General features: G+C 64.7%; 1 protein-coding gene across 6 annotated transcripts in view; it reads left to right on the top strand.

Moving 5' to 3' along the window:
• Nucleotides 1–590: 590 nt before the first annotated feature.
• Nucleotides 591–25229, top strand: part of TPCN2 (two pore segment channel 2) — a 31882-nt gene continuing 7243 nt past the window's right edge. The window contains exons 1-19 of one of the 6 annotated variants that reach the window (XM_043581932.1): nucleotides 591–796; nucleotides 4899–4963; nucleotides 5663–5739; nucleotides 6085–6262; nucleotides 7555–7671; nucleotides 11093–11199; nucleotides 11740–11812; nucleotides 12883–12985; nucleotides 13926–13991; nucleotides 15063–15127; nucleotides 15604–15704; nucleotides 16300–16381; nucleotides 16613–16699; nucleotides 17480–17599; nucleotides 17758–17817; nucleotides 19914–20042; nucleotides 20831–20880; nucleotides 22238–22337; nucleotides 24132–24203. In XM_043581932.1, the coding sequence (XP_043437867.1) occupies nucleotides 691–796; nucleotides 4899–4963; nucleotides 5663–5739; nucleotides 6085–6262; nucleotides 7555–7671; nucleotides 11093–11199; nucleotides 11740–11812; nucleotides 12883–12985; nucleotides 13926–13991; nucleotides 15063–15127; nucleotides 15604–15704; nucleotides 16300–16381; nucleotides 16613–16699; nucleotides 17480–17599; nucleotides 17758–17817; nucleotides 19914–20042; nucleotides 20831–20880; nucleotides 22238–22337; nucleotides 24132–24203 (1758 nt within the window). In that variant the 5' untranslated portion in view covers nucleotides 591–690. Of the gene's footprint in view, nucleotides 797–4898; nucleotides 4964–5662; nucleotides 5740–6084; nucleotides 6263–7554; nucleotides 7672–11092; nucleotides 11200–11739; nucleotides 11813–12882; nucleotides 12986–13925; nucleotides 13992–15062; nucleotides 15128–15603; nucleotides 15705–16299; nucleotides 16382–16612; nucleotides 16700–17479; nucleotides 17600–17757; nucleotides 17818–19913; nucleotides 20043–20830; nucleotides 20881–22237; nucleotides 22338–22881; nucleotides 22957–24131; nucleotides 24204–25229 lie in introns of all 6 variants that reach the window. The other 5 variants (XM_043581935.1, XR_006297535.1, XR_006297534.1 and 2 more) reach the window with 5 other exon arrangements.

Raw genomic sequence — 25229 nt, forward strand, 5'->3', positions numbered from 1 at the left:
TGACCTCCAGGACCGAGAGGTGATAAATGGGAGTGGTCTTAGGTAAATTTGCAGAGATGTGTCACCACAGCAATGGGAAACAAGCTTTATGTGTTAACGTTAAAAAGACTTCATATACATGTTGTAAATATTTTTCAAGAGTCTTACTGGTCTTTTCAAAGTTTACCCCTAACTATATTTAATCTTTCTAATTTCATTACCAGAGGGTAAATTCAAGTTCCATTTTGAGGGGGGGTATCCTTTGGGGTGATCCCCGCGTGCCCAACACTCAACATGCAAAACACAGAGTCCTGGGCCCTGCTCCGAGTTTCTGATTCGGGGAGTGCCCGAGAGTCGGCCTTTTTCCCAGTGCCCAGGTGCTGCTGACGCACCGGCCCAGGGACCGCGGTCGCCGGAGGGACCGCGGTCGCCGGAGGCATTCCGCCCAGCCCTGGGAGGTCCTTAGAGCCCCTCCCTGCGGGGAAGGAAGCTGAGCCCCGCCCCTGACAGGCGGGGCCTAGGGAGGCCCCGCCTCCTCACGCGAATCCTCCGTTCTTATTGGCTGGTGGCGAAGGGGCATCCCCTGTGTCACAGCGCGGTCCGCTCCTCCTCCCGACCTCCGGGGGCGGGGACGCCACGCCTGCGCAGTGGAGCTCGCGCGCGGAGTTCTGCGCTCCGGTGAAGGTCCGGCGGCGCGCGGCGACCCCATCCATGGAGGAGCCACGGGAGGAGTCGGAGCCCCTTCTGAGCCGGGCCCGGGGCGGCAGTGGCCGCCCGGCGGGCTCGGCCGGCTCCCGCGGCGTCCGCGTTGGGCCTGGTGAGCGGCGGCGTGGCGAGGGGAGCGGGCCGCAGGGGTGGCGCGTGGGGTACCCTCCCCCCCGCCCCGGCCCCGCGCCATCCACTGCCGTCGCGCCCACCCCCGGGCCGGGGTCCGAGCGGGCGCGGGGCGCCAGGGGAGCCGCCCTGCGGACCCGGGCCCTGGCGCGGGTGCGGAGTCGGCCAAGCGCTGCAGGGTCGCGCCCTGCCTCCGACCAGCCGGCCTCGGCCAGCCCGGGGCAGCCAGCGCCGTGCAGCCCCCTCGATGCGTCTCGGGTGGACCCGCGCCTCGCGGATCGCCTTGGTGACTCCTAGGAAGCAGCACTTCCGTTTTCCTCCCGCTTATTATGGGGGAAACTGAGGCACGGAGAGGGGCGTGCCCATACTCCGGGTCACCCAGCGGGGAGGTGGCTGAGGTGGGATTCGAACCCCGCTGGGAGTAGACTTAGGAGTCCTTTCAGTCTGCCCTCTCATTCCGGGGGCCCGGAGGCTCCCCAGGGGCTGGTCCCCCTTCAGTTTGGGGTTGGGGCGGCCCCCCCACCCCCCACCCCGGCCAGGGAGGAAGCTTCCTCCCTTTGCCCTCTGCAGCTCCCTCCTGTCCTTCCTGTTTACGGCAGAGAAATTGCTGAATCCCGAGGAGGGCGAGAGGGTGGAGTCCAGCGGTCTCTGGCGGACGCCCGGGGGTTGGGAAGGGCCTCAGCCTCATCTTGCAGAGAAGGAAACCGAGGCCTGGCCAGGAGAGTATCCCGGATCTGTCCAAGGTCAGCCCTGGGATCTGTTGCTAGTACCGAGCTGGGTGCTCCTTCAAGGGCCACTTTCCTTTTCCGGACTTAACTTTCTTCCTGGGTCCAGGAGGGGCCTGTGGTGTGCGCCCATCCGTGGACTGGGGGGATGGGTGCCTGACCCCAGACAAGAAAACCGGAGGCCGAGGCAGCCACCTGCCTGCCCATCTCAGAGGCTGTCCCCCAGGAAAGGTCTCCATCCAGCACGGATCCCTGGACAAGGGACATAGGACATGGTGGCATTTGGGTGTCGTGCGGGGGGGGGGGGGGGGGGGGTTGCAGACTTTGTGTCTGGAGGTTGGAATGTCTTTCTTGTGCTGCCACTTCTGGCTGTGTGACCTTGGCAGGTTGCCTAACCTCTCTAAGCTTCAGTAAAAGGGAGGGAGTCGGAGGGGCTGACCTGAGGGGCGTTGTGACGATTCGGAGAGATTGCTGGGAATGCCCTCTGCACGGGGCCCGGCCAGGTGGCGGAGATGGGGCAGTCGGTGCTGATGGCCATTCTGGGCCTGATTGTGCAGGTCCTACCTAGTCTTGGCAGAGTGGACGGCAGGCCGCTGAGACCTGCATTGTAAGCCAGGAGCCAGGGCCAGGCGGCGTGGACCATGAGAGAGGGCTCTTTGTCCCGACGCCATGCCTCGATGAGGCTTCCCGAGAGCGTGAGGGGACGCTCTGTGTTCTGAGTCTCCCCGGCTAGGCTGTTGGCCCCGGGGGCAGGAGGAACCGAGAACGGCTGGTCACCTCCCAGCTCCCTAGCGGGGCTCCTAGGTGGGGTTCGTCCTGCAGTCGGATTCTCCTGCCAACCGGGGTCCGGGGACTGTGCTGCCCCACAGACCCTGCGGTCAGGTCCTTCTGACCCAGCCTCACCTCACAGGCTGCGGGGAGAGGGTGGCTGTTTTCTTGTTCTTGGTCGGGGCGCCCCCCCGCCCCCTCTGGCTATGGAAAAGTCAGAGGCCGAGGGATTGTCGTGATATGGAAGGGGCTTTTATTTATTTATTTTTATTTATTTTTTTTTCAACGTTTATTTATTTTTGGGACAGAGAGAGACAGAGCATGAACGGGGGAGGGGCAGAGAGAGAGGGAGACACAGAATCGGAAACAGGCTCCAGGCTCTGAGCCATCAGCCCAGAGCCTGATGCAGGGCTCGAACTCCCGGACCGCGAGATCGTGACCTGGCTGAAGTCGGACGCCCAACCGACTGCGCCACCCAGGCGCCCCGGAAGGGGCTTTTAGAATAATACCTAGTAGCTACAGCAGCCCATTCAGTCTGCACAGCCGTGCCGTCGCATCTGACCTGTGAGGGGAAACTGAGGCATAGAGGTGCGGGGGCTTGCCCAGGGTCCTCAGGGAGCTGGTCGGGGTCCCAGGCAGGCAGTGCAGGGTGGAGCCTGGAACAGGAGAGGGGGCTTAGACTGGATGTTGGGGATGGTGGGGGGCGGGGGGCTTGGGGCAGAGGCAGAGAGACTGGTCCAGGGCTGATGTGGGAGCAGCGTTGGAGCCCCTGCTGTCCTCTGCTCTCTGTGGCAGACATTCTATGCTGACATTCCCACCTGGTGCCCTGCGATTGCCACCTGGGGTGATGGTCCCTAGACCGCCACGTTGGGAGACAGTGCTCCGGGTAGGGCCGGCGGCCCGGGCCAGGGCATGGAGTCTTGGGAGAGCTTGGCCTTGGTGGGGCCGAGTTCAAGATGAGTGGCTCGGAGGGCGTAGGGTGGAGGAAGCAGCGGGACGGGTGGTGGGCAAGGGGGGCGTCGGCCGCACCAGGCTGAGGGCAGTGTGGACTTCCTCCTGGAGCTCTGGAGACTTGTGGGAAGCCGTGACGTGCTCATGACTGAGGATCTGTGACGAGATACCTCTGGCCGCTGGTGTCGGGGGCTGCAGAGCAGGTGGCGTGGCCCTTCTGAGGTTTGGTGTCCTGAGGCCCGGGCGAGAGGTGTGATGAGTGCTGGACAGTCCCCGGGTGCCTGACACCCCTGGCCAGTGATGGCTTGTCTGGGCGTGAGCCCCTTCCGCTGCACCCCACGCCTGGGCGTGGAGTGAGCCCGGAGGCTCTTCTTGTCCAGGAAGCTTGTATCCTTAGATCTCTCCAGGCTGAGATCCCGTCTCTCATCCGGGGATTTGGTAACATGGGGCCTCTTGCCGGCCCTCAGACCACCCTGCCCTCGCAGGCTTTATTCACGCGATAAAGAAGCTTTGAGGACTGCCGCGTGCCGAGCCCTGCACTGTCCGGGGCTCCCCACGGCAGCGGATAGAACAGAGTGCCGTCTGATCACAGTTCTTCCCAGGATGCTGTCGGGGAAGCAGGCTGTCACCACCCTCAGAGCCTCCCTGGGAGAACTTTCAAGGCACGGAGGTTATACGTGGGGGGAAACCAAGGCCCAGATGGAGGGCGGGGCTCGCTTCGGGTGACACGGCGTGCCGTGGCAGAGCGGGGAAGGAGTCTAGTCTCCTACCTGTGTCCAGGGTCCCCCGGACCCTGCTGCAGGAGCCCTGAGGACAGGTGCATGTGCTTCCCTGGGGATGGCGGGCAGAGTGGGGCAGTGGTCCACGGCCTGCTCCGCTTCTGGCTTTGGTACCTCTGCTCTAGAGCTGTGCACACGTCTGTGTGTTCTCTGTACCGGTTAAGGGCAGTTTTCAGAAGCTGCTGGCCCAAAGGGGCCACGTGTGAAAATAGAATCTTCCGCAGGAACCGCTGCCATGTCATTTCCCTGATCCGGGAGCTGCTGGGGCTGCGTGCGGGCTCTTCTCCCCGCCCCCGGGGCCCGGGCTGCCTGGGCTGCACCCTCTCTCCTGGGCGCCGGGCAGTGAGGTTCCTCCGTTGCTGCGAACCACGGCTCCTCATGCCTGCCTTCTCCCTTTGTGTCCAGCAACAGCTTCTGCACCAAAGCCACGGAGGTGGCCCTTGCCCCACGATCAGCGGACAGAACCCGAGGCCGCAGGCACTGATCTCGTTTGCAGCTTATGGCTCCTTGATGGGCAGGGGACAGGGGTGCTGGGGTGGCTTCAAGCCGCCTGACTTCAAGGCCCCTTGTGGTCGGGAGCCTTCCCGGGGCCCACGGAGGCTCCGTCCATCCTCCTGGGCCCTGAGGCCCCCAGTTGCTGGTTGGTGGAGGAGGCAGAAGGCCAGTGACAGCCGCACAGTCCTCCCTGCGCCAGCCCAGCTCTGGGCTCTCTTGCGTGCAAACTCGCGGCAGGGCGAGAGGCCGGTCATTCCAGAGCCTCAGGAAAGAACGCCTCCAAGTTCTCTCCTTGAGCTCAGTGGCCCTGTAGCAGGTGAGTGCCACGTGATCCCCCACGTCACCTGATGTGTGTCTCTGCCTGCAGGTGCTGCGTCCAGGCAGGATCTCTGCTTTGACCAGGCTGCCGTCTTCATCGAAGATGCCATCCAGGTGGGTGGCACCCGTTCCCGGGGGCTGGGCCTGGGCCCGCCTCTAGGTTTTGTGGGGACTGGGTGACGGCTGCCCCGATGGGCCCCTCCTCGCTGTCCTGGGGCCAGGGCCTCGGTCGCTGGACCGTGTGGCCGTGATTACCGTGATGACGGGCACTTTGGGCACGGCTCGCCTGGAGTCCTCCCTAAAGCAGGTGGGCACTGGGTGCTCTTTTGAACCCTGGAAACACTCGTTTCGTTGAGTTACCACCTACTGAGGGCCTGTCCGGGTCTTGGGAAAGATGCTCCAAGATGGCCAGACCATCCCCTGCTGGAAAATGCTATTGAGGCTCAATTCGGGAAATAGAATATGGAAGGGAGCAGTGTGCCAGGTGGGGGGCATCCTGGAGAGCGGCACCGTTGTAGGGCCTTGCACAGCAGGGGGGACAGCGTCACAGGCAGGCAGAGGGCACAGCTGTGCACTTAGAAACAGGTATCCACGCGGGGCAATGGATGCCCAGGGTGTTCTGAGTCTGCCTGCTAACGTGCCCCTGCTGGGCCACGAGAGAGCCCTTTCTCCACCTGTGCGATCGAGTGGACTCCGGTCCACAGCCTGTGTCCCCGCCTAGGGGTCAGCGGGGGCCCTGCACGGGGCTGGCCGTGCTGCGTGGCTCCGAAGGGGCCCCCCGCTCATGCTCTCCCGTGCGTCTTTGACCTTCAGTACCGCTCCATTAACCACCGCATGGATGCCAGGTCGATGTGGCTTTACCGACTGTATTACTCCAACACCTGCCAGTGGTGAGAAGGGGCACGCCGCGCGGGGTGCCTGCGGCCTGGCTGGGTGGGGGGAGGCCGGCTCAGGGTCCAGGCGGGCTCCCCCTCCCCTCTCTCCTTGCCACGGGGCCCAGCCCACGGAAAGCGGGGCCCTCCTGGTGATGAGGTCCAGCCACGCCACTGAGTTTTGGCCCGGGCACCGTCAGCTGACCGCTCCAGAGTGGGCACAGACCGCGAGGCGGGGGCTCTGCTTCTGGAAGCCACCGAGTGTGGCCTGCTGTCCTGCCCGGCCCTCTGCCGGCCGATGCGCTTCGCGGCCCAGAGCCTCGCTGGCTCGTGCGTTTCAGTTAGTTCTGGTTCTTCTCCCAGGACGTTGAGCCTCACCATCTTCTTGATCCTGCTTTTGGCCTTTATCGAGACCCCTTCCTCGCTCACTAGCACCGCGGACGTCCGCTTCCGCTCGGCCCCCTGGGACCCGCCCTGTGGCCTCACCGAGAGCGTCGAGGCGCTCTGCCTGCTGGTCTTTGTGGCTGACGTGTCTGTGAAGGTGAGCCGGGCGCCATCAGGTGCCAGAGCGCGGGGGCCGGTGCCCCCCCAGCCTGCGTGCTGCCCTCCGGATTAACGTTTACGCTCCCGGAGCTGGCTGCCTTTTTTCTCTGACTGCACCTTCCCCCTGTGAGCAAAAGGCCTGGGTGGGTTGGAGGACAAGAGACCCCGTCAGCTCTTCTCTCTCTGGACTAAACCGGGTCTGGGTTCGGGCCTGCCGGGTGCACGGCCTCGCGGGGCCTCCGGGAGCGGCCCGGGGTCTGGCAGTGCCTCTGTGAGGAGAGACCCCGACGGAACAAGAGAGGACCGGTGGTCTCGCTCGTGGGCCGCCCTCCCGCCCCCAAGAGAGGAGGAACACGGGAGGAGGTGGGTGTGGGCTGGAAAAGGCCGGCTGCTGCGCGGCCGTGTGTCCGACTCTGACCCGAGTCCTTCGGGAAGCCGGAGGTGGGTCCGGCCTTCCTCATGTGAACTTCTGAGCCACGTCAGGGGTTCGGGGCCGTAGCGGCTTCCCAGCACGATGCGGAGGGGCCGAGAGATCTTCCTGTGGGCCACACGTCCTGTTACTTTGGTCGAACGGTAGTGATCCCAGCGCCACAGGCCCAGCCGAGCACACGCAGCTGGCCACGGAGGCCCAGGTAGTGCGGCAGACTGTCCCCAGAGCCCCGCAGGGCCTTGGTCTGTCCTGCTGTGGGGGTGGCTTCGGGCCCCTGCTGCTGGCGCTGGCGGCCGTGGGGGACCGAGGGCCCGGACCGCTTCACATTGTTTCTGTTTTAGCCCACGATGCGTTTATGGGTTTGAGGGTTTTCAGACTGGAACTGACACTGGGGAGCGGTTCTCATTAGCGTCTTCCGAACGGTTGGGACGGTTGGGGAGTCTCGAAAGATAGAGAGCGTACGTTTTTGTCTGCGCGGCGTGACCTCTGGATGCCCCTGCTGCCGGTGGGGCTGTGGGCACCTGGCCAGCGGGCCCCCGAGGAAGACCTGGTCCAGACGGTTCTGGGTGTGGGCCGGCCCTAACCAGAAGCGGACCACGAGTGCCGTTGCCCCTTTTCCAGAACGGCTCTTTCCCAGAGTGGTTTCTGTGCGCGAGCCAGACTGGCGGCCGGGACGGGCAGGACCGATGAGGCGGCGGGCCAGAGGGGTTAAAGTGCCCGAGGTCACCAGCGGGCTGGGCGGGGATCTCTGCTCCGGGCGCCCCGGCCTCACCCCTGCGCGTCCACGGCCTCGGACCGGCTGCAGGGCTGGTGTCTGTGGGGCCGCCCGCTCGCCCGCTCACCCGCCGCCTCTCTTGCAGAGCTATCTGGTTGGATGGGCCCAGTTCCGGAAGAACCCCTGGCTGCTGGCCTACCTCGCAGTGCTGGTCGTGTCTCTCGCGGACTGGATCGTGTCGCTGAGTCTGGTTTGCCAGGAGGTAGGTGGTGCGGTGGCTCCGAGGCGGGGGCGGGGAGCTCTGGGTGGCCCGTCGGCTGCCCGTCTCTTCCCACCCTCCTAGCGTTTCAGTCAGCCGCTGGCCTTGTCCCGTCCTGGAGAAGAAGGCCCGTCCTGAGGCCTGGGGAGGGCACAGGGACTGCTAATTCCTGCCTCCCCACTTGTCAGCTGAATTTCTCGCCCGCCTGGGTCCCCCAGGAGAGCACCGTCCAGGGCCTCGCGCCCAGAGCTCTGTGGGGCCTGCGGTAAGAAGGCCCACATTGGCCACCGTTCCCCAAACCTCTCCGGCTGCACCATCCCCCCCCCCACCCCCCCCGGATGCTCTGCCCCGTGATCGGATAGAGGAGAAGCAGGGAAAGTGGGTGTGGGGACATCCGTGTCCCTCAGGGCCAGTCGGGGACACAAGCCCATCGGGTGCTTTAGCCAAGAGAGTTTACATAGGGGCTTAAACAGGTGTCGAGTAACCGGCAAAGCAGAACGGGGCCCCGAGGGACACAGAACTGCAGGAAGCTCAGGGGACAGGCCCCCAGAGCTGGCGCCCCGCCCCTGGCATCTGGAGGGGTGCAGATCACCAGGGCCCCTGCGGAGACTGCTTGGTTCTGGGAGTGCCGCAGGCAGGGCCGGCTGGCAGCCCTAGGGCGTGGGCACCTGCCCTAGGGACAGCAAGGGGACAGCAGGGAGCCGTCCGTCTGCCCCTCCGGTGTCCCAGCCTCTGTCCACGCCCTCGCTGGCGGAAGTAAGCGGGGAGCCGCTGCTGAGAGACAGAGCTGCAGGGCTGACAAGGGGAGGGCGCCAAGGGGAGGGCGCAGGGCCCGCCTCCCACTTCCTAGCAGGAAAGAGCCTCGTTAGCTTACGAGCCCACATCTGCGCAACAGGCCAGGAAGACCGAGCACAGCTCAGACCTCGCTTTGTTATCGGTGGGGCCCTCACTGCCACTTACAAGTTCCTCTCCCTCTGCGTCCCGCGGCCCTTGCCTCCGCCAGCTCCCCAGCAACTCGGGGCGCTTCCCCTCAAATGGGGACCCAGGCCTCCACTCCCGGGCTGTCCTTGGCAGATGGACACCCCTCCTGGCACGGCACCCTGCTTTGCATGAATTTTTACGTGTGTCCCTGGTGGAGCGCCCCCTCCTCCCCCCGCCCTCCCCAGAGCAGCAGGACACTGAGTCATGGGGTCGGGGGGAGGAGTTGCTGTTCCTGTCACGTCCTGGTGCTCAGAGCCTCTGATGCGCCTTCTGGTCCCACAGAGGGCTGTGCCCCACAGCTGGGGTCACTGAGCCTGCCTAGGGCCGTTGGGCCCTCCCGCGGGCCAGGCACTTCAGGGTGAGGGCCATCGTGAGGCCAGTGGGGGCTGTGGGGCTGCCCTGAAGCAGCGTGGGCCCCTGAGGCTCAGAGGGTGGCCCCTGGGTGGCCCCGGGCAGAGCCCCAGCCCGCACGCCTGTCTGTCCAGTGCCTGGGGAAGGGGCACATCGCAGTCACCCACCCCCTGCCAGGGGGCCGCATCGGGCTGGTTGAGCCGAGTTGAAGCGGGCTCTGCTTCTGGAGGGCAGGGCGTCAGTGGTGCCCTGGGGGGAGAGGCTTGCACATTACAGGACGCGTCCTTCTGTGTCTTGTGGGTGTTTACTCTGCCCATCCACACATGCGCTTCCTGGACCCCATCCCCTGTGGTCTGGCCTGTTCTTTCCGTGCCCTGATCCCAGGAATCATTACCTTTCCCAGTACAGACCGGGCGGACCCCGCTTGCCGCAAAGCTTTCCCTTCAGTACCGTCTCGGGGGGGATTCTCCCGATTGAGGCTGGAATGCCACAGGTGGTCCACTGGGTAGAGTCAGCCCATCACCCAGAACCGTCCAGAAACCAGGCCCCAGGTTTCTCCCTGTGGCCAGCTGGCCAGTCATAACTCACACAGGCACCAGGGCGGGGAGGGCGGGCAGGAGAACCAGGGGCATCCCACCCACTCCGGTCTAGTCTCTCACGTCCATTTCTACTTTGTGGCCAGGAGGGTCACATCCCTCGTGGTCTACCGGTGACCGGATGGGCCATGGTCACGACTCTGCTGTGCCTCTTTCTCACGGGGGACCAGGTATCTGCAGATCAGTGGTGAGCTGTGATTCTGTGTGGGCCTCCCAGGGGCACCCCACCCTGGCCCTAGGCTGGCGTTTAATCAGAGTCCAGTCTTGTGGATGAACCGTCTCATCCTTCATCAAGGCCACATGTCTCCGGGTCCATGACCTGACGTGGCCCCCGTGTCAGGAGGGCCCTTGGCAGGTCGGGTCACTACAACCGAGGAGAAGCCGCACCCTGCCCCGTGTCTGATTACTGGTGAGGGTCCAAGACCCCGGGTGCGGGTGCCAGCAGGACCTTCAGCCCCTGCCTGGCCTAGAGGGATGGGTGGGAGATTCGGGATACGGGCCCTGAGACAAGGTTCCTTCCAGGGGCAGCGAGCGGATCATGGGCGAGCTGGGGACGCTGGTTCCTCAGCCCATGGGGCAGGGCTGGGGGCGTGGCCCTGAGCGTCCTGAGCCGGGAGCTGGGCCCCTTCCAAGGGTGTGAGTAGCCGAGGGAGGTTGAGTTAGGCCTTGGGATCACCTGTGGTGCAGACGATCTGGAGGGTCTGCCGTGTGCTGGAGGGAGCTCATTCGGTCGCGAGAGACACCTGCGGGTGCGCGTCAGGATTCCAGAGCGGTCTGAGCAGAGACGGGGGCCAAGGCCGCAGCCAGCGGGTCGGCGAGGGGCGGGCCCTGGGCGGGCCAGAGTGGGCCTCCGGGCCGACCTAGCTGTGCTTCTGAGACGAGAAGCCCAGGGGGCCCGGAGTCTGGAGCTGAGAGCTGGGAGGGGCGGATGGACGTGGGAGGGACGATCATCACCGTGAGCCTGAAAACCAAGAGGCCTGATGAGCTCGCTGGAGTGCAAGGCCTCAGAGGGCAGGAGGGGCCCTGGGCGCCAGCACTCGGGTCAGGCCCCGGGAGATGGCCCGAAGCACTGGGCAGACTCAGGCCTGGAGGTCACCGGACAGGAGGACCGGCTGGGTCGGGAGCGGGGACACGCGGGACGGGTGGAGGGGTGAGTGGGGGGGGCGAGGGTTCTGTTGCGAGTGAAGGTGTCGGGACATGTGGTGTCTTGCTAGCAGGTGAGGGAGAAGGGGCGCCTGAGGGGGGCCCTCGAGAAGGCCGGGGGGTCCCGAGGACAGTGGGGGGGTGGGGCACGGGGAGCGGCCCCTGGGTGCTCTGATGGCAGGGGTGGCCCCTTGGCAGGGGTGTGAGGAGGAGGGTGTGGAGCCCGAGGTGGAAGCTGGGGCGTGTTGGGGGGCAGGAGGGGCGGGGGCAGGGGCGTGAGTGGGGCCCGGGGCTCTTCGGCCTTTTGCCTCCGGCCTGGGTGGACACGGGGGCCCCTTCCTGCCGTCTTTCAGCCCCTGCGGATTCGCAGGCTCTTTCGCCCCTTCTTCTTGATGCAAAACTCCTCCATGATGAAGAAGACGCTCAAGTGTATCAGGTCGTCGCTGCCGGAAATGGCCAGGTGGGCTCGCGGGGCGGGTGGGGTCTCCTGCTCCCTGCTGTGCCGTCGGGGCGCCGGGACTGCGGCCTGGGGAGGCCAGTGGGTGGGTGTTCGCGGCCTCCCGGCAGCCCCTTAGTGGCCTTGTGCCCCTTGCCTGATAGCTGCAGAGCCCTGCGGGTGCTCCCTTCTGCCCCGCTGTGGCCGTGACCCCTCCCCGCCCGCTCTCCTCCCGTCCCTCCCCCAGTTCTCTCTCCGTCCCCTCCCCCAGTGGCTCACATGGGTGACCCCTCACGTTCCAGCCCAGATGGCTGGACGTGGCCTTCCCCTCTGGGAGACGGGGTCCTTGGACCCCCAGGAAATGCTTTTGGGGTCACCGATCGTCCCTGCTGGGGAAAGAGGGCTCCCTTAGGGCGGGACCAGTAGCTGAGCGCACGGCGGGCTCTGTCGGGGCAGGGCGCTCCCCGTGCGGTCGGGTCGGCTGTCCCTAGTCCCTTGTCCGCTTGGGCGCGTGGGGCGTGTGGGGTGCGTGTCGGTGCTGAGCGCCCGCCCCCGCCTCCCCAGTGTCGTGCTGCTGCTGGCACTGCACCTGTGCGTCTTCACCATGCTCGGGATGCTTCTCTTCACAGGCGAGAAGGTACGGTGCTCCGCTCTGACCCGGCCCGGGGCCTTGGGGTTGGGTTTGGGTGGACAGGGCGGCCCAGGGGAAGCTTCCGGGTCATTCTGGGGCCCGGTTAGGCTGCCTGCCCTAGCCTGGTGACCAGGGTCAGTGTCGGCCCACCCAGGCTCCGGGGTCTCTCCACGTGGCCGGTCTTCCGTGCACCCCTGATGGGGCCCCCGGGTGCCCCCTGCCTCGCGGGCTCAGGGCTGGTCTGCCTGGTGGCCCTCCTTCCGTCTCCCCTCCCTGCCCCGTCACTCACCCGGCTTTCTTTGCAGCCCTGTTAGATGGAGGCGCCCTCATTCTGGCATTTGGGGCCCTCGGGATGGACTGCACCACCGTCCCTCTCACGGCACCTGCCTGTCCCCACTTCCTCTTCTCCAGCTGTGGGCTTTTGCCCTCCCCCCCCCACCTGTCCCCTTCTTCCAGCTCCTCACTGCTCCTTGGCCCCCAGTGGCTTGTTGCTGTGTGGAGGTGTCTCCCACCTGTCACCCCGGTCCCCCCGCCCCGTGCATCTGTGGTCCAGCGTGTCCTTCCTCATGTCCTGGCCAGGGCTGCTGTCCTCAGGCCTGGAGCTGTCCTGCCTCTGTCCTGGGGATGTGGCCGATGGTCAGCCAAGGCCGGTTTTCATTGAACTTGTGGTATTTGGGGGTTCAGGCTGTGCTGTCCGTGAGGGGGGACTGAAAACTGTCGTTTCTGACTCCGGGAGAGCTGGAGCTGCCGTGTGTGTGTGTGTGTGTGTCTGTGTGTGTCTGTCCATGTGGTTGTGTGGTCGTGTGTGCTGTGTCTGCGTGTGTCTTGGCCAGGGCGGCTGAGAGCTTTTCGCCGTGGTTCCCAGCAGACCCTCTTTGGTGGCCGGTGTTCCTGTGGGTGCACGGCCTCCCTGAACACTGGCTCTTGGGCCCAGAGGCTGCGAGTGAGGTCCTGTCTGTGAGTGCAGAGCCTGCTGGGAAGTGATGGGGACATGGCAGGTCAGGGGATGCTGACCTCACAATGGCCGCTGGGGCAGAGGCCCGATGGCGCCTCAGAGCTGTCACGTTCACTCTCAGCAGGACGACGGGCAGGACCAGGAGAGGCTGACGTACTTTCGCAACCTGCCGGAGGCCCTGACCTCCCTCCTGGTGCTGTTGACCACGGCCAACAACCCTGACGGTGTGTGAGGAGTGGGGAGAGGCCCCGGTGGGGGGGGGGGGGCAGCTTTGGTTGTCGCTGGGCCGCAGAGCTGGGCTCCGGGCCGCGGGGGTGCCGAAGGCCTTTTTATCGCCCGGGGGAGGATGACACTGGCTTCTCTCCCTCCCTCGCTCCTTGGTTTTCTTTCCCTGTTTGTCTTTTCCCTCCTTCTTCCTGCCTTTTTCCTTTTTCTTCCGTTTTTTCCCGTCTCCCGTGCTCGCTTCCTTCCTTTGCGTCTGTTCCCTTCGCCTTGTCTTTCCCCTGTCTCCTGACTTCACCGGGAAGCTAAGAACGCATGAGATGTGTGTCTGGCGGGGCCCCCGGTGGCCTCCTCTCTGAGGCCTGACCGCTTTCCCTGTTGCCCCCCGGGCCCGGCCCTGGGTCTCAGGTGGCTGTGGCTGCTCACGTTTGGGGTGGCTGCCGGGGCCTCTCTGTCTGGGCGAGCGGTACGGCCAGGGCGGGGTGCCGTAGGCCTCCAGGGCTTGGCCGTGGCCTGGTCCCCTGGCTGGTGACTTTCGTCTTGGGCGCGGGGGTGATCCCCCCATCACAGAGACCTTCCCGGGAGGGCAGCCCCCGGCTTCCACACCCAGGGAGAGCTGTGCAGCGGGACCCCGAGCGTTGTGCCCACGCGTCCCGTGAGTCCTAGCGAGTCACCCGAGGGAGAGCTGACCTTCCGGTCTGCGGGGAGTTGACAGGGGAGCAGATCTCAGCGGAAGGGAGGAGCAGCCTTGAGAAGTAGTGAGCCCTCCATTCCGAGGGTGTGCTGGCAGAGCCGGGGGTCGGCATTGGACCAGAAGGCCTCCTGGGTCTCCCAGCCGAGCCCTTCTCTCCTCTGGGAGGCAGACGGCGTGGGGCCGTGAGGGGATCGGACGGGACGCTGAGGTGGGAGCAGGGTTCAGTCTCTCTGCTTTCTTTCTCCCAGTGATGACTCCTGCGTACTCCAAGAACCGGGCCTATGCCATTTTCTTCATAGTCTTCACCCTGATAGGTAAGTTCCGGTATGTCTGCAGGGGTCACTCGGGACAAGATTCTGCCCCCAGTGGCAAGATCGCAAATGCTCAGGTGTGAGTGTGCCCTCCCGACCCCATGACCTCCCCCCATGTGCCCTCCCGACCCCATGACCTCCCCCCATGTGCCCTCCCGACCCCATGACCTCCCCCCATGTGCCCTCCCGACCCCATGACCTCCCCCCATGTGCCCTCCCGACCCCATGACCTCCCCCCATGTGCCCTCCTGACCCCATGACCTCCCCCCATGTGCCCTCCTGACCCCATGACCTCCCCCCATGTGCCCTCCTGACCCTATGACCTCCCCCATGTGCCCTCCTGACCCTATGACCTCCCCTCATGTGCCCTCCTGACCCCATGACTTCACCCCAGTGTGCCCTCCCGACCCCATGACCTCCCCTCATATGCCCTCCTGACCCCATGACTTCACCCCGTGTGCCCTCCCAACCCCATGACCTCCCCCCATGCGCCCTCTTGACCCCATGACCTCCCCTCATGTGCCCTCCTGACCCCATGACCTCACCCCAGTGTGCCCTGTTGACCCCATGACCTCCTCCCGTGTGCCCTCCCGACCCCATGACCTCTCCCCATGCGCCCTCTTGACCCCATGACCTCCCCTCATGTGCCCTCCTGACCCCATGACCTCCCCCCATGTGCCCTGTTGACCCCATGACCTCCTCCCGTGTGCCCTCCCGACCCCATGACCTCCCCTCATGTGCCCTCCAACCTCGTGGCTTCTCAGTGTGACCATCTCGTGGTCTTTGGTCTGTGACTACCGATGGCCCCTGTGCCCGTGGCTGGGCAGGCCTGGTGTCTTGCGTGTTCATTGGATGAGGACAAGGCTACGTGTGGGGTGACTGGTGTGCCCCGGGCACCTGACGGGAACCACGAGCAGGCCCTGCTCTGTGACCGTCCCTGCCCTTCTTGCCACCCCCCCCGGGGGGTTGCTGTGCCCATGTCCCCTCTGTGCCCCTGGATGCCGGCCTGGCCCTGGGCCCCCGGGGTGCTCCCTCTAGACTCTGCCCGATGACCGCGGCTTTTCCCACTCGAAGGAAGCTTGTTTCTGATGAACCTGCTGACGGCCATCATCTACAACCAGTTCCGGGGCTACCTGATGGTGAGCCGGGCCGCTGTCCCTGTTCCCGCCTGAGCAGCTGCCCCTGGAGGCCAAGCGGGGCGCGACCGAGCTGACCGGCCAGGCAGTCCCCGCAGTGAGGGGTGGCCGGCCGGGGTGGGGTGGCGGCCCCTGCTGGTCTCGGCGCCGCCTCCCGTGGGGAAGCGGGAGCGGCGGCACATCCTTGCCGCCCAGGCCGCTTCTAGAGGGAGGCCTCGAGGTCGCCCCTCCCGGGGCAGGCGGCCCCGAGCCCACCGTGTGTGTGAGAGCTGGGGGCCCCGGGCGCACAGAGCGGAAAAGCACGTCTGCGTGAATTCCGCAGGCCGGGAGGGGTCTGGCCATGCCCCTGGGGCCCGAGGGGGCAAGCGCCGCTCCCAGCCGCGGGCGGGTGGGTGCCCCCAGAGGCCGCTGCACAGGAGGGGGTGTGCGGCCGGGAGAGGCCCAACCCCGCCACTCAGAGCCATCGTCCCGGCTTGCAGAAGTCCTTCCAGACCTCGCTGTTCCGGAGGCGGCTGGGGGCCCGGGCCGCCTACGAGGTCCTCTCCTCCATGAGCGCACGGGGAGAAGCCCACCCTCGAGGGTGAGTGGCGGGGCTCCCGGGAGCCCCTTCTCCCCGAGGAAGTGGGGGCGCCTGCTGCCGGGAGGGAACGCCTTAGGGGTGGCGTGCTCTGTGGGGCGTTTCCCGGGCACCGCTCTGCCCAGCTCCCTGTGGGCTGGGGCCCGGACATCCTGAGGACACCGCCTCTCTGGTGCCGCGGGGTCGTCCTCGTGAGCCCCGGAGACCCTGGGCCGGCGGCGGCCGAGGCGCTTTGGCCCTCTCCCCCGACTGCGCCCTTCCCGTGCCCCTGCGCTCGGGCGCCCGAACCAGCGGGACCTGGTCTGGAGGTGGTGTCGGTGTGGAAGGCTCCGGCTCGGATGGCTCGTTAGCTCTGGCGCTGCTGTTGTCCCGCCTGCCGCTTCCGAGGGCCAGCGCGCTCCTCTCGGGGGCGCGGCAGTAGTGTCTCTGGGCATTTTAGACGACAGGACGTCGGAGGGCCTGTGGTCGGCTCTTTCACGGAGGCCCGTGTCATCGCCCAGGGCGGCTCAGTCGCACGCGCACAGCCCAGGCCAGAGGGGCGGGCGCCGGGTGTGCTGCGCTCGCCGGGCTCACTGGGGCGCGGTGTCTTTCTTCCCAGGGTCGGGGTGGACCCCCAGGACTTCCTGCAGGTGCTTCAGAGAGTCCAGCTGGACAGCCACCAGAAACTGGTCATCATGGAGGTATCGGAGTCCCCTCTTCCCCTTGCCCTCCTCGGTCTGTGATCTGGGCTCCCCCTGGAGGTCACGTCGGCCAGCAACCCCGCTTCCGCACAGGGCGTCATTTCAGATCAGCCGGGGCCGGGGCCGGCCCTGGGGCCGGTGGGGGCCGGGCCCGGCGCACCCTCCTGTCCTGGGCCCTTCCTCCCCTGGGCCCAGCTGACCCCTGCTGACCTGTGTTTCTGTCCTTTGTAGAAGGTGCGTTCCTACGGTGGCGACCTTCTGTCGGCCGAGGAGTTTCAGAAGCTCTTCGATGAGTTTGACAAAAGGGTGATTAAAGAGGTAACTGAGCCACCTGCTTAGGGCCAGGCCACCCGGGGTGAACGGGGAAGTTTACGGTGCGTGTTGGCATTGATCACCCGGGTGACCCTTGGCATCAGTGCCAGGGATTCTGGCCCTGAGGATGGGGAATGGGAACAGAGGTTGCTGGGCTCTTGGAAACCGAGGAGGTTTTGTTAACCTGATGCAATTCGCAGACCACAGGGACTGGTGTGGGCCAAGCCTGACTCAGGGGAACCTTCTGGATGGGTTTCCCTGTCTGCATGACAGACTCTTACCTACTTCCTGTGTGTCCTTCTCTGGAGCTTCCTGAGTTTGTCCAAAGTGTTTGTCCTTTGTCCTTTGTCCTTGACCCTGATTTGTAAAGTCCCCAGATGGGCCTTGGCATCCAGCTCAGCACTGTGTCCAGATGACTGTCCTGTGTCAGTTATTGGCGTGTAATTTACGTACATTTGTTCACAGAACACTTTGTGTCTGGTGGTAACACCTGGCGTGTGTTCAGGGTCCCCCCCGGGTAGTCCCTCGTGGTGTACTTAAGCCGCTTAGTGACCGTTTAGGCTCTCTCTGCCTCTCTTTTGGTGTTCAAAGACTGCTGGGATGAACGTCTTTGTGCACCCATTTTCGTGTTTGAGATTATTTTCTCAGGCTGGATAGACTGGGATGAGAGAGAAGGGAGGAAAAGTCGAATCCCAGAATAAGGGGGTGCGGACACCGGAGGGCGCCCAGCGGCCACGTGCCCCCCGTGGGCACGTGTGTTTGAGCACACGCGTGTTCCCTCCCCAGCGCCCGCCGCGGCCCGAGTACCGGTCTCCCTTCCTGCGGAGTGCTCAGTTCCTCTTCAGCCACCGCTATTTTGACTACTTGGGGAACCTCATCGCCCTTGGGAACCTCGTGTCCATTTCTGTGCGTGTGCCCTTGCCCTCGTGTGGACGTGGGAGGCGCCTCGCGCCCGCCCCCCCCCCCCCCCTTGCCCCTGCCCCTGCCCCCTCCTCCCGGCCCCCTGCCCGAGGTGTCTGCCAGGCCCCCCGGCTGGCGAGCCGCCTCCTGCTCTGGCTCCACAGGTGTTCTTGGTGTTCGATGCCGACGTGCTGCCCGGGGACCGTGATGACTTCGTCCTCGGGGTGAGCTCTGGGGCCGTGCGGCCGGGGTGACAGCGGCCAGAGGGAGTGAGTGTGCACGGCCTCCCTGCCCCGGGGCCCTCCTGCCGCAGAGCGGCTCCTCCCGTCGCGGGGCGCCCCCAGAGGAGGGGTGCTGGCCCGGGTGAGGCGGGGGGCAGGGGTGGGGGTGGGGGGCAAGGCAGCGGGTGGGGCCGCCCCGTCTGGCCGCCTTGTCTGGCCCTGGGATTTGAGCTTCTCCGTGGCTGGTTCTCAGCCCTTTTTGGAACCGTGAGCTCCTTTCTTAATGTTATGTGGTCTCATCAAACTCTCTAGGAATTTAAAAACAATTTTCCCACGTTGGATGTTAAGCAAAGTAGCAGCCACGCCCCCACGGTACCTAACGCCAGAACTCTTAACAAAGCGGGTGTTTGTTTTCACGGGAGATGGTGTCGTGAACGATGTTAAAATTGACACAAACGACTACATCTTCTCTAATTATGTAGGAAGCTGTTTGATTTATCTGGTTTAATGTGCCAGGACAGATTGTGTCCTGTGTGTTAGATGTGGAGCAAAACTTATCCTAGTTTGAAAATCGAAACAACGGCTTTTCTGACCTGATGCTTGAAATTCCTGCATTTTGCATTTCAGGAAAATCAGATTTTCTTCTTTCTTTTTTTTTTTTTTTTCAACGTTTATTTATTTTTGGGACAGAGAGAGACAGAGCATGAACGGGGGAGGGGCAGAGAGAGAGGGAGACACAGAATCGGAAACAGGCTCCAGGCTCTGAGCCATCAGCCCAGAGCCTCACGCGGGGCTCGAACCCACGGACCGCGAGATCGTGACCTGGCTGAAGTCGGACGCCCAACCGACTGCGCCACCCAGGCGCCCCCTTTCTTCTTTCTGTTGTATTTTTTTCCTGGATGACCCCAGAAAGGTTCAGTCTCCTCCTCGTGAAGACACATTCCAGAGGTGGCTGGTTTTCATTCCCGACAAAAGTCAAATTGGATACACTTGATCTATGTGTTCTCTCTTTTTTCTTTTTTCTTTTTTAAAAGAGAGAGCACACTGGCTCGAGAAGGGGAGTGGGGTGGAGGGGGAGGGAGGGAGAGAGAGGGAGAGAGGGAGTCTTAAGCAGGCTCCACACTCAGTGTGGAGCCTGACGCAGGATTCGATCCCACGACCTGAGCCCTGGGATCGTGATCTGAGCTGAGATCAAGAGTCAGACGCTTAACCGACTGAGCCACCCAGGTGCCCCGTATTTTCTCTCTTTTAATGGTAATTGTTCAGCACTAGAGTCAGCCTGGTAGGTTATGAGAGATTTCTGGTCAGATGGGGTCTGACAGCATCTCTTCACGGGTGAGCGAGGCAGCACTAGGAATATGGAATTTTTTTTTTTTTAATTTTAACGTCTATTTATTATTGAGAGACACAGAGCATGAGCAGGGGAGGGGCAGAGAGAGGGGAGACACAGAATCCGAAGCAGGCTCCAGGCTCTGAGCCATCAGCACAGAGCCCAGTGTGGGGCTCGAACTCACAAACTGTGAGATCATGACCTGAGCCGAACTCAGTCGCCCAACCAACTGAGCCACCCAGGTGCCCTAGGAATATGGCATTTAGACTGGACACCTAGGTGGGGTGACCGCGGCGCTCACCTCGCCTCCCCACCCTCGGGACTCCCGTGTCTTACTTCCTGGCTTCAAACACGGACCGGGACCCAGTAGCCTGAGGCCACGTTCAATGCGAAGAGTGTCTCAGACACACCCCCGGAGGCTGGGAGGGCGCTGCCCACGGGAGTTGTTAGAGGTCCCCTGGAGGTTGGACTGGAGGGGCCAGGGCAGAGACAGCCGGGGGCGCAGGCTCGGGGGGTGGTGGGGGGTGGAGTGTGACCCCGGCCTTGTGGGCACAGGGAGGATGTGGGGTCGGGAGACGTGGGGCCGCAGACGTGCGAGTTCTGGAAGCCGGCGTGGGGTTCCAGGCCACCTGAGGGGAGGGTGTGGGGCAGGAGGTCGGGGTGCTGGAGATGCCCCGGGTGTGAGCGGCGGGCACGTGGGAAGAGGGGAGGCAGGCGGAGGGCAGGCCGCGCGGGCCGGACGCGAGGCAGCTGCGTGTGTCCCTTGCAGATTCTCAACTGCGTCTTTATCCTGTACTACGTGCTGGAGCTGCTGCTCAAGGCGTTCGCTCTGGGCCTGCGGGGGTACCTGTCCTACTCCAGCAACGTATTTGACGGGCTCCTCACCGTCGTCCTCCTGGTAAAGACTGAGACGGGCCGGGCCGCTGGCCTCTCCGGGCGGGCGGTGTGCTCTTTGCGTCTGGCTCTGTGCCTTGTCCCGTCCCAGGCCGTCCCTCGGGCGCTGAGGGCCACAGGGAGCCGCGCTCCGGCCTGCAGGGGCAAAGGGCCGGCTTTCGCCCCGGTGCGCTGCTTGGGGGGGCGGCCAGCGGGGGCCTGCGGGAGGCGGGGTTTCCGCTGCACTTGAGTGTCACCGGGCAGGCTGCCCGACCCCTGCAGGGGGGGGGGGGGGGCCGGAGGAACTCACGGTCCCCGCCCTCTGAGCCGGCTCCGGCCACAGACACTAAGGACAGTGGGACCTTGATGTGGGTGGCAGGAGGGGCCGCGGGGGTCAGGCGCCCTTTCCCTAGAACCTGTGGGAGTGGAGGGTCACGCGTGAGGTGTGCGTCGTGGCAGCCATATTGGTCCGACATCTGTTCGTCTTTGATCGGAGGTGTGGGCTCCTTGGGACAGGAACAAAGACGGTCTGAGAGCCGGGCCTCCGGTCTGTCCTTGACCCGGGCTCCTCCAGCCTTTCCGGTGTCCCGCCCTCCCTGTGGATAGGCCACCGCCTCCTGAGACTAGAGTGTGTTTCTCGGCCGCAGGAAGTCCCATGTTTGGAACCAACCCACGGGGACAAGGACGGAGCTCTGACTTCCCCCCAAAGCCCCGTTCGAGGGGGAGCATGTTAGACGCGAGCTTTAGAACTCGTTTGAAAGCCCCCTAGGTTAGGTTGCTGTAGCGATGCCTTCTCTTCTTTTGTGATTAAAGGTTTTGGAGATCTCAACTCTGGCTGTGTACCGATTCCCACACCCAGGCTGGTATGTGACCGGAGAGAACCGAGGGAGGCTACAGCAACCAGCGCCCTGTAGGCCCCAGGGGTGGGTGGCCCGTGCCCAGGCGCCCTGGCCTGTCTGCTCGGGCTGCTCCAGGGCCCATGGCCCGAGTGTTAGGGAAGCAGGTGGCTCGGAACTTGGCCCGCTAGGACTGTGGGAGCAGGTCTCTCGTTGCTCTTGGGGATCCCGTGACGTGTCCTGACTCGCCGTCAGATTGATAGGGTTCCCAGAGCTGTGACAAGCGGCTAGCGGGCAGTGGGCTCAGCCCCGGCACCAGGACGGGGCGTGCGGCCCCCGGAGATGCCCCGCGTGCGGCTGGGAGCCGTGTGACCTTGGCTTGTCACCTCCTGCTCTGAGCGCCAGTTTCCCACCCTGTGGGATGGCGGAAGCGGGGGCTGCTGAATCCCCACGGCTGTTGGAGCCCCACCAACCCTGGTTCTGGCCGCATAGCGGTGTGGCTGTCTGGCCAGGGGGTCCCAGAGCGCCTCGAAGTGTGGCTTGCGGTGGCCGTTGGGTTGCGTTGCCTGGAACACAGCTGCCCCAGCCGGGGCCTGTGCCGGCCCCGCCCTCTCAGTGTCTCGGGGGCTGCTTGTCTGCCGGTGGGGTGGCCCGGAAGTGCCAGCGACTCGGCTCAGCTGCCCCAGGGCCAGCTAGGAAGCCTTTCGTCGGGGACATGGGTTGGGCTGGGGCTGGTGCTGTCCGTGGTGGTGAGCCGGGGCCTGGCAGGAGCTCAGGCCGCCTGGCTTCTCAAGTGCAGTGAAAACCTGCTTTTGTCCGAGAATCACAGGGGAACATTTTGCGTGAGCGTGCGTTTCGAGTTGACAAGAGCACAGTAAGCTCCGAGGGGCACCTAGGGGGTCAGGCTGCAGGGTGGCGTCACAGGAGAGGGCAGAGTCAGGACGGGGGTGGAGTCAGGAGACAGGGTCGGGTGATAGGGACAGGGGCCGAGGTCAGAGGGAGGGGTTGAAAAAGGAGGGTGGTTAGGGGTCAGCGGAGAGGGACGGGACCGGCTCAGGGACCACGTCTCTTCCACTCGGGCTGGGACCAGAGTTGGGGTGTTCCGGCCTCTGGAACCTGGGTGTCTGTCGTGTGAGGTCGGGGTGCGATGGCTGGGCACCAGCGCGAGGGGCTGTGCCTTGACCCGTGCTGCCCTGGGCCGGCAGGTGTGGGCAGTCTGGGCTCAGCATGTGCCAAGACGGGCCCCCCCCCCCCCCCCGCCCCCGCGCCCCCCGCCCCGTTGCTCTCTGCGTCTCTGTTTCTCTGTGTCTGAACACACACCTCCCGGTCTTCCTGTCGCCGACATCTCGAGGCCCTCCCGACCGTCTCCTGTGTGTCTCTCCAGGAAGCCAGAGATGCTGGGCCTGCTGTCGCTGTGGGACATGGCCCGGCTGGTGAACATGTTCATCGTGTTCCGGTTCCTGCGCATCATCCCCAGCATGAAGGTACGTGCGTGCCTGACGCCCTCGCCTCGCCACCCTGCCTTACTGCCCCCGCTGTGGCCTTGCTCTGGGGAGTGGGTGAGCCTGGGCAGGGAGGGACCGAGAGCAGGACCGTCGTCCCCTTGGTCTCCCTGGGGCGTGTCCCCAGCCCTGCACTGCAGCCGGGTGATGCTGGGGGCGGTTCCAGCCCTGCTTTTATGCATGAGGAGAGGGAGGCCAGCGCAGGTGGACCCGTGTGGGGCACCGCGGCCGTCTGCGGCGGTAGCTTTGGGCTCTTTGGGGCCCCTGGCGTTGGTGAGGGGCGGGGTCTGGAGCTCTTGGAACCCGCGTGTTCCCAGGCGTCCTGAGGTTTCTAGAAGGCCGTGGGCGTGGGCTCTCAGTGGCTTCTAGTAATGAGGGGTGAAGGCGGGACGGGCCAGGGTACTCCCCTCCAGGACCCCCAGTGCAGGCGTGGGGTTGGCTGGGGTGCTAGTCTCTGGGACCCCGATGCGGGAACCCGGTGGCTCGTGACATCTACGAGCCTCGTTTTCTCTTAACCTGCCCACAGGGAGGGACACCAGCCTTGAGGGGAGGGGAGCCGGGCGAGCAGGGGATCTAGGCCCAGCGCCCACCCGGCACAGAGGTAGAGTTTGCTCCTCCTGCTCTCCTAAGAACTTTTCGGGAGAGAAGAATCCAAGGACGTCACCCCCTTTCCACGTGTCCGGGTCCCTCCCCCTGAGCTCGTCTCTTCTTTCTGCCTCGCCGTGCACCTGTCCCTTCTGGGGCTACCTGTTTCCAAGCAGAGCTTCCCATCCGAAGGGGGCCTGGGGCCCTGGGGGCCGCTGGGGGCCGCCGCCCACATGCGTGTGGGGACGCGTGTGCACACGCGGTCCCCTGCGTGCGCGTGATCGCACGCGTGCTCGTAACTACACCGTGCATCTCATTACATAGTCCCGTGATGACACGCCCATGCAAGTACACGGTGACCACACGCGGTAACACACCCGTACGTGTAACCGCACGTGTCGTGCACGTGTAGCACGGTAGCCACGCTTAATCGCTTGCACGCGCGCACACACACACACACACACACACACAGTGCTTTCTGTCGTGTAGCATCCAGCGTTAGGATCTAACGCATCACGTGGGGAAAATGAACTATTTGGAGGGCTCTTCCCTGGGGCTCAGGCTTGCATGTGAGGGGAGCAGCCCTCTGGGTGGGGTGCCTGGTGCATCTCCGGAGCTCCCTTTCTCAGACCTGGACCCTGGGGCTGGCCTTTCTCAGACCTGGTCCCTGGGGCTGACCTTTGTCAGACCTGGACCCTGGGGCTGACCTTTCTCAGACCTGGTCCCTGGGGCTGACCTGGCCACCGTGGACCTGTGCTTGTGTGGAGCCTCCAGACCAGAGAAGAGCAGCCAACCCAGCCTCAGTGGGTCGCTGGGCAGTGTGATCTGAGCCCCCGTGTGCCGTGGCTTCGCCAGAGGACTCGGGATCGAGACACAGCTGTGTCTGGGCGGCTGGAGGCGTCGGTGGGGGGCACGTGGGCGTATCTGGGCGTGCGTCTCTGAGTATGAGTGTGTGTGGCGGGCGTGGATGTATCCGCGTGTGCGGTGTTTATGGGCGGCTGTGGGACGTTTGTCCAGCTGTGCGTGTAGGGGTGTGCGTGTGCATGCAGTTGTGTGCGTGCGCAGGTGGGTAGGTTGGTGGTCCACTGGTCGCGTCCCCCCTCTCCGGGCCAGGGTCTGGGTGGCGGACAGGGTCGGCATCACCTCAGTGGGACCAGAGAGAGCAGGGCCGTGCCTTCTTCTCGTCCTCAGCTGATGGCCTTGGTGGCCAGTACCATCCTGGACCTGATCAAAAACATGCGGGCCTTCGGCGGGATCCTGGTGGTGAGTGTGGGGGTGGGGGTGGGGGTGGGGGTGAGCCTGAGCTCGGCCGGAGGCCGGGGTGAGCGCGGGGCCGGCCGGCCCCTCCGGAGGAAGGGGGGCCCTGGGTGAGGTGGCCGTGTGTCCGGGCCGGGAAGCCGCGTCGCCTCCTGCCAGTGCAGAGGGCGGACCTCAGGGCTGGTCTGCGGGGAGGGCTGCCCGACTGCGCTCCCTCTCTGTGCCAGAGATCCCGTCGGCCGCTTGGAATCCCTCACGTTTCTCGGATCGCGGGCCGCGTTGAGACACTGGTGTCGTTTTTTTTTTCTTTTTTTAAAAGTTTGCTTATGTTGAGAGAGAGAGAAGGCGGTTGGGGAGACCGAACGTCCCAAGCAGCCGTCGTGCTGTGAGCGCAGAGCCCCACGTGGGGCTTTGGTCTCATGAACCGCGAGATCGGGACCTTGGCCCAAACCGAGAGTCAGGTGCTTAACCGACTGAGCCACCCAGGCGCCCCCCCGAGACGCTGATTTTAAAAGTATGAGAGGCACTCGGGGTCCCTGCAGCCCCCAGAGACCCCAGATGGGGTTTAGTCCTCCCTCCTTGCTGAGGGGGATCTCGGGCGCCCCTAGCCATGTCGGCCGAGGTGCTGCTGGCTCTGCCCTGTGGTCCCGCCCCGGCGGGCAGGGGGGACACCGAAGGCTGCTTTCGGCACGAAGCCCAGCAGTGGGGACGGAGGCCCAGAAGGGACTGGGTTAGGTTGGGCTGTGTGCCCCCTCCTTCTCCTGCTGGGCTCGTTGGGGACAGGGGAGGATGGGTCGGGCCGCTGGTGGCCTCGTCCCTCTGTGGCACGAGCCTGCTGGGTGGTGCTCCTTGGACCTCATCACCTCCTGGAGAAGCCTGGCCGGTTCCTACCTGCCCCTCCCTTGGGGACCCCTCCCCTGGGGCCCCCTTCCCTTAGGACTGGCGTCTGCCTCCAGTGGAGCCCGGGGTAGGGGTCCTTCTTACCTCTTTCCTGCCACACCTGTCCCAGAGAAGAGGCGGACAGCCTTGCTT

The sequence above is a fragment of the Prionailurus bengalensis genome, chromosome D1 (genome assembly GCF_016509475.1).
Source record: "Prionailurus bengalensis isolate Pbe53 chromosome D1, Fcat_Pben_1.1_paternal_pri, whole genome shotgun sequence".
In the NCBI taxonomy this organism is placed as follows: domain Eukaryota; kingdom Metazoa; phylum Chordata; class Mammalia; order Carnivora; family Felidae; genus Prionailurus; species Prionailurus bengalensis.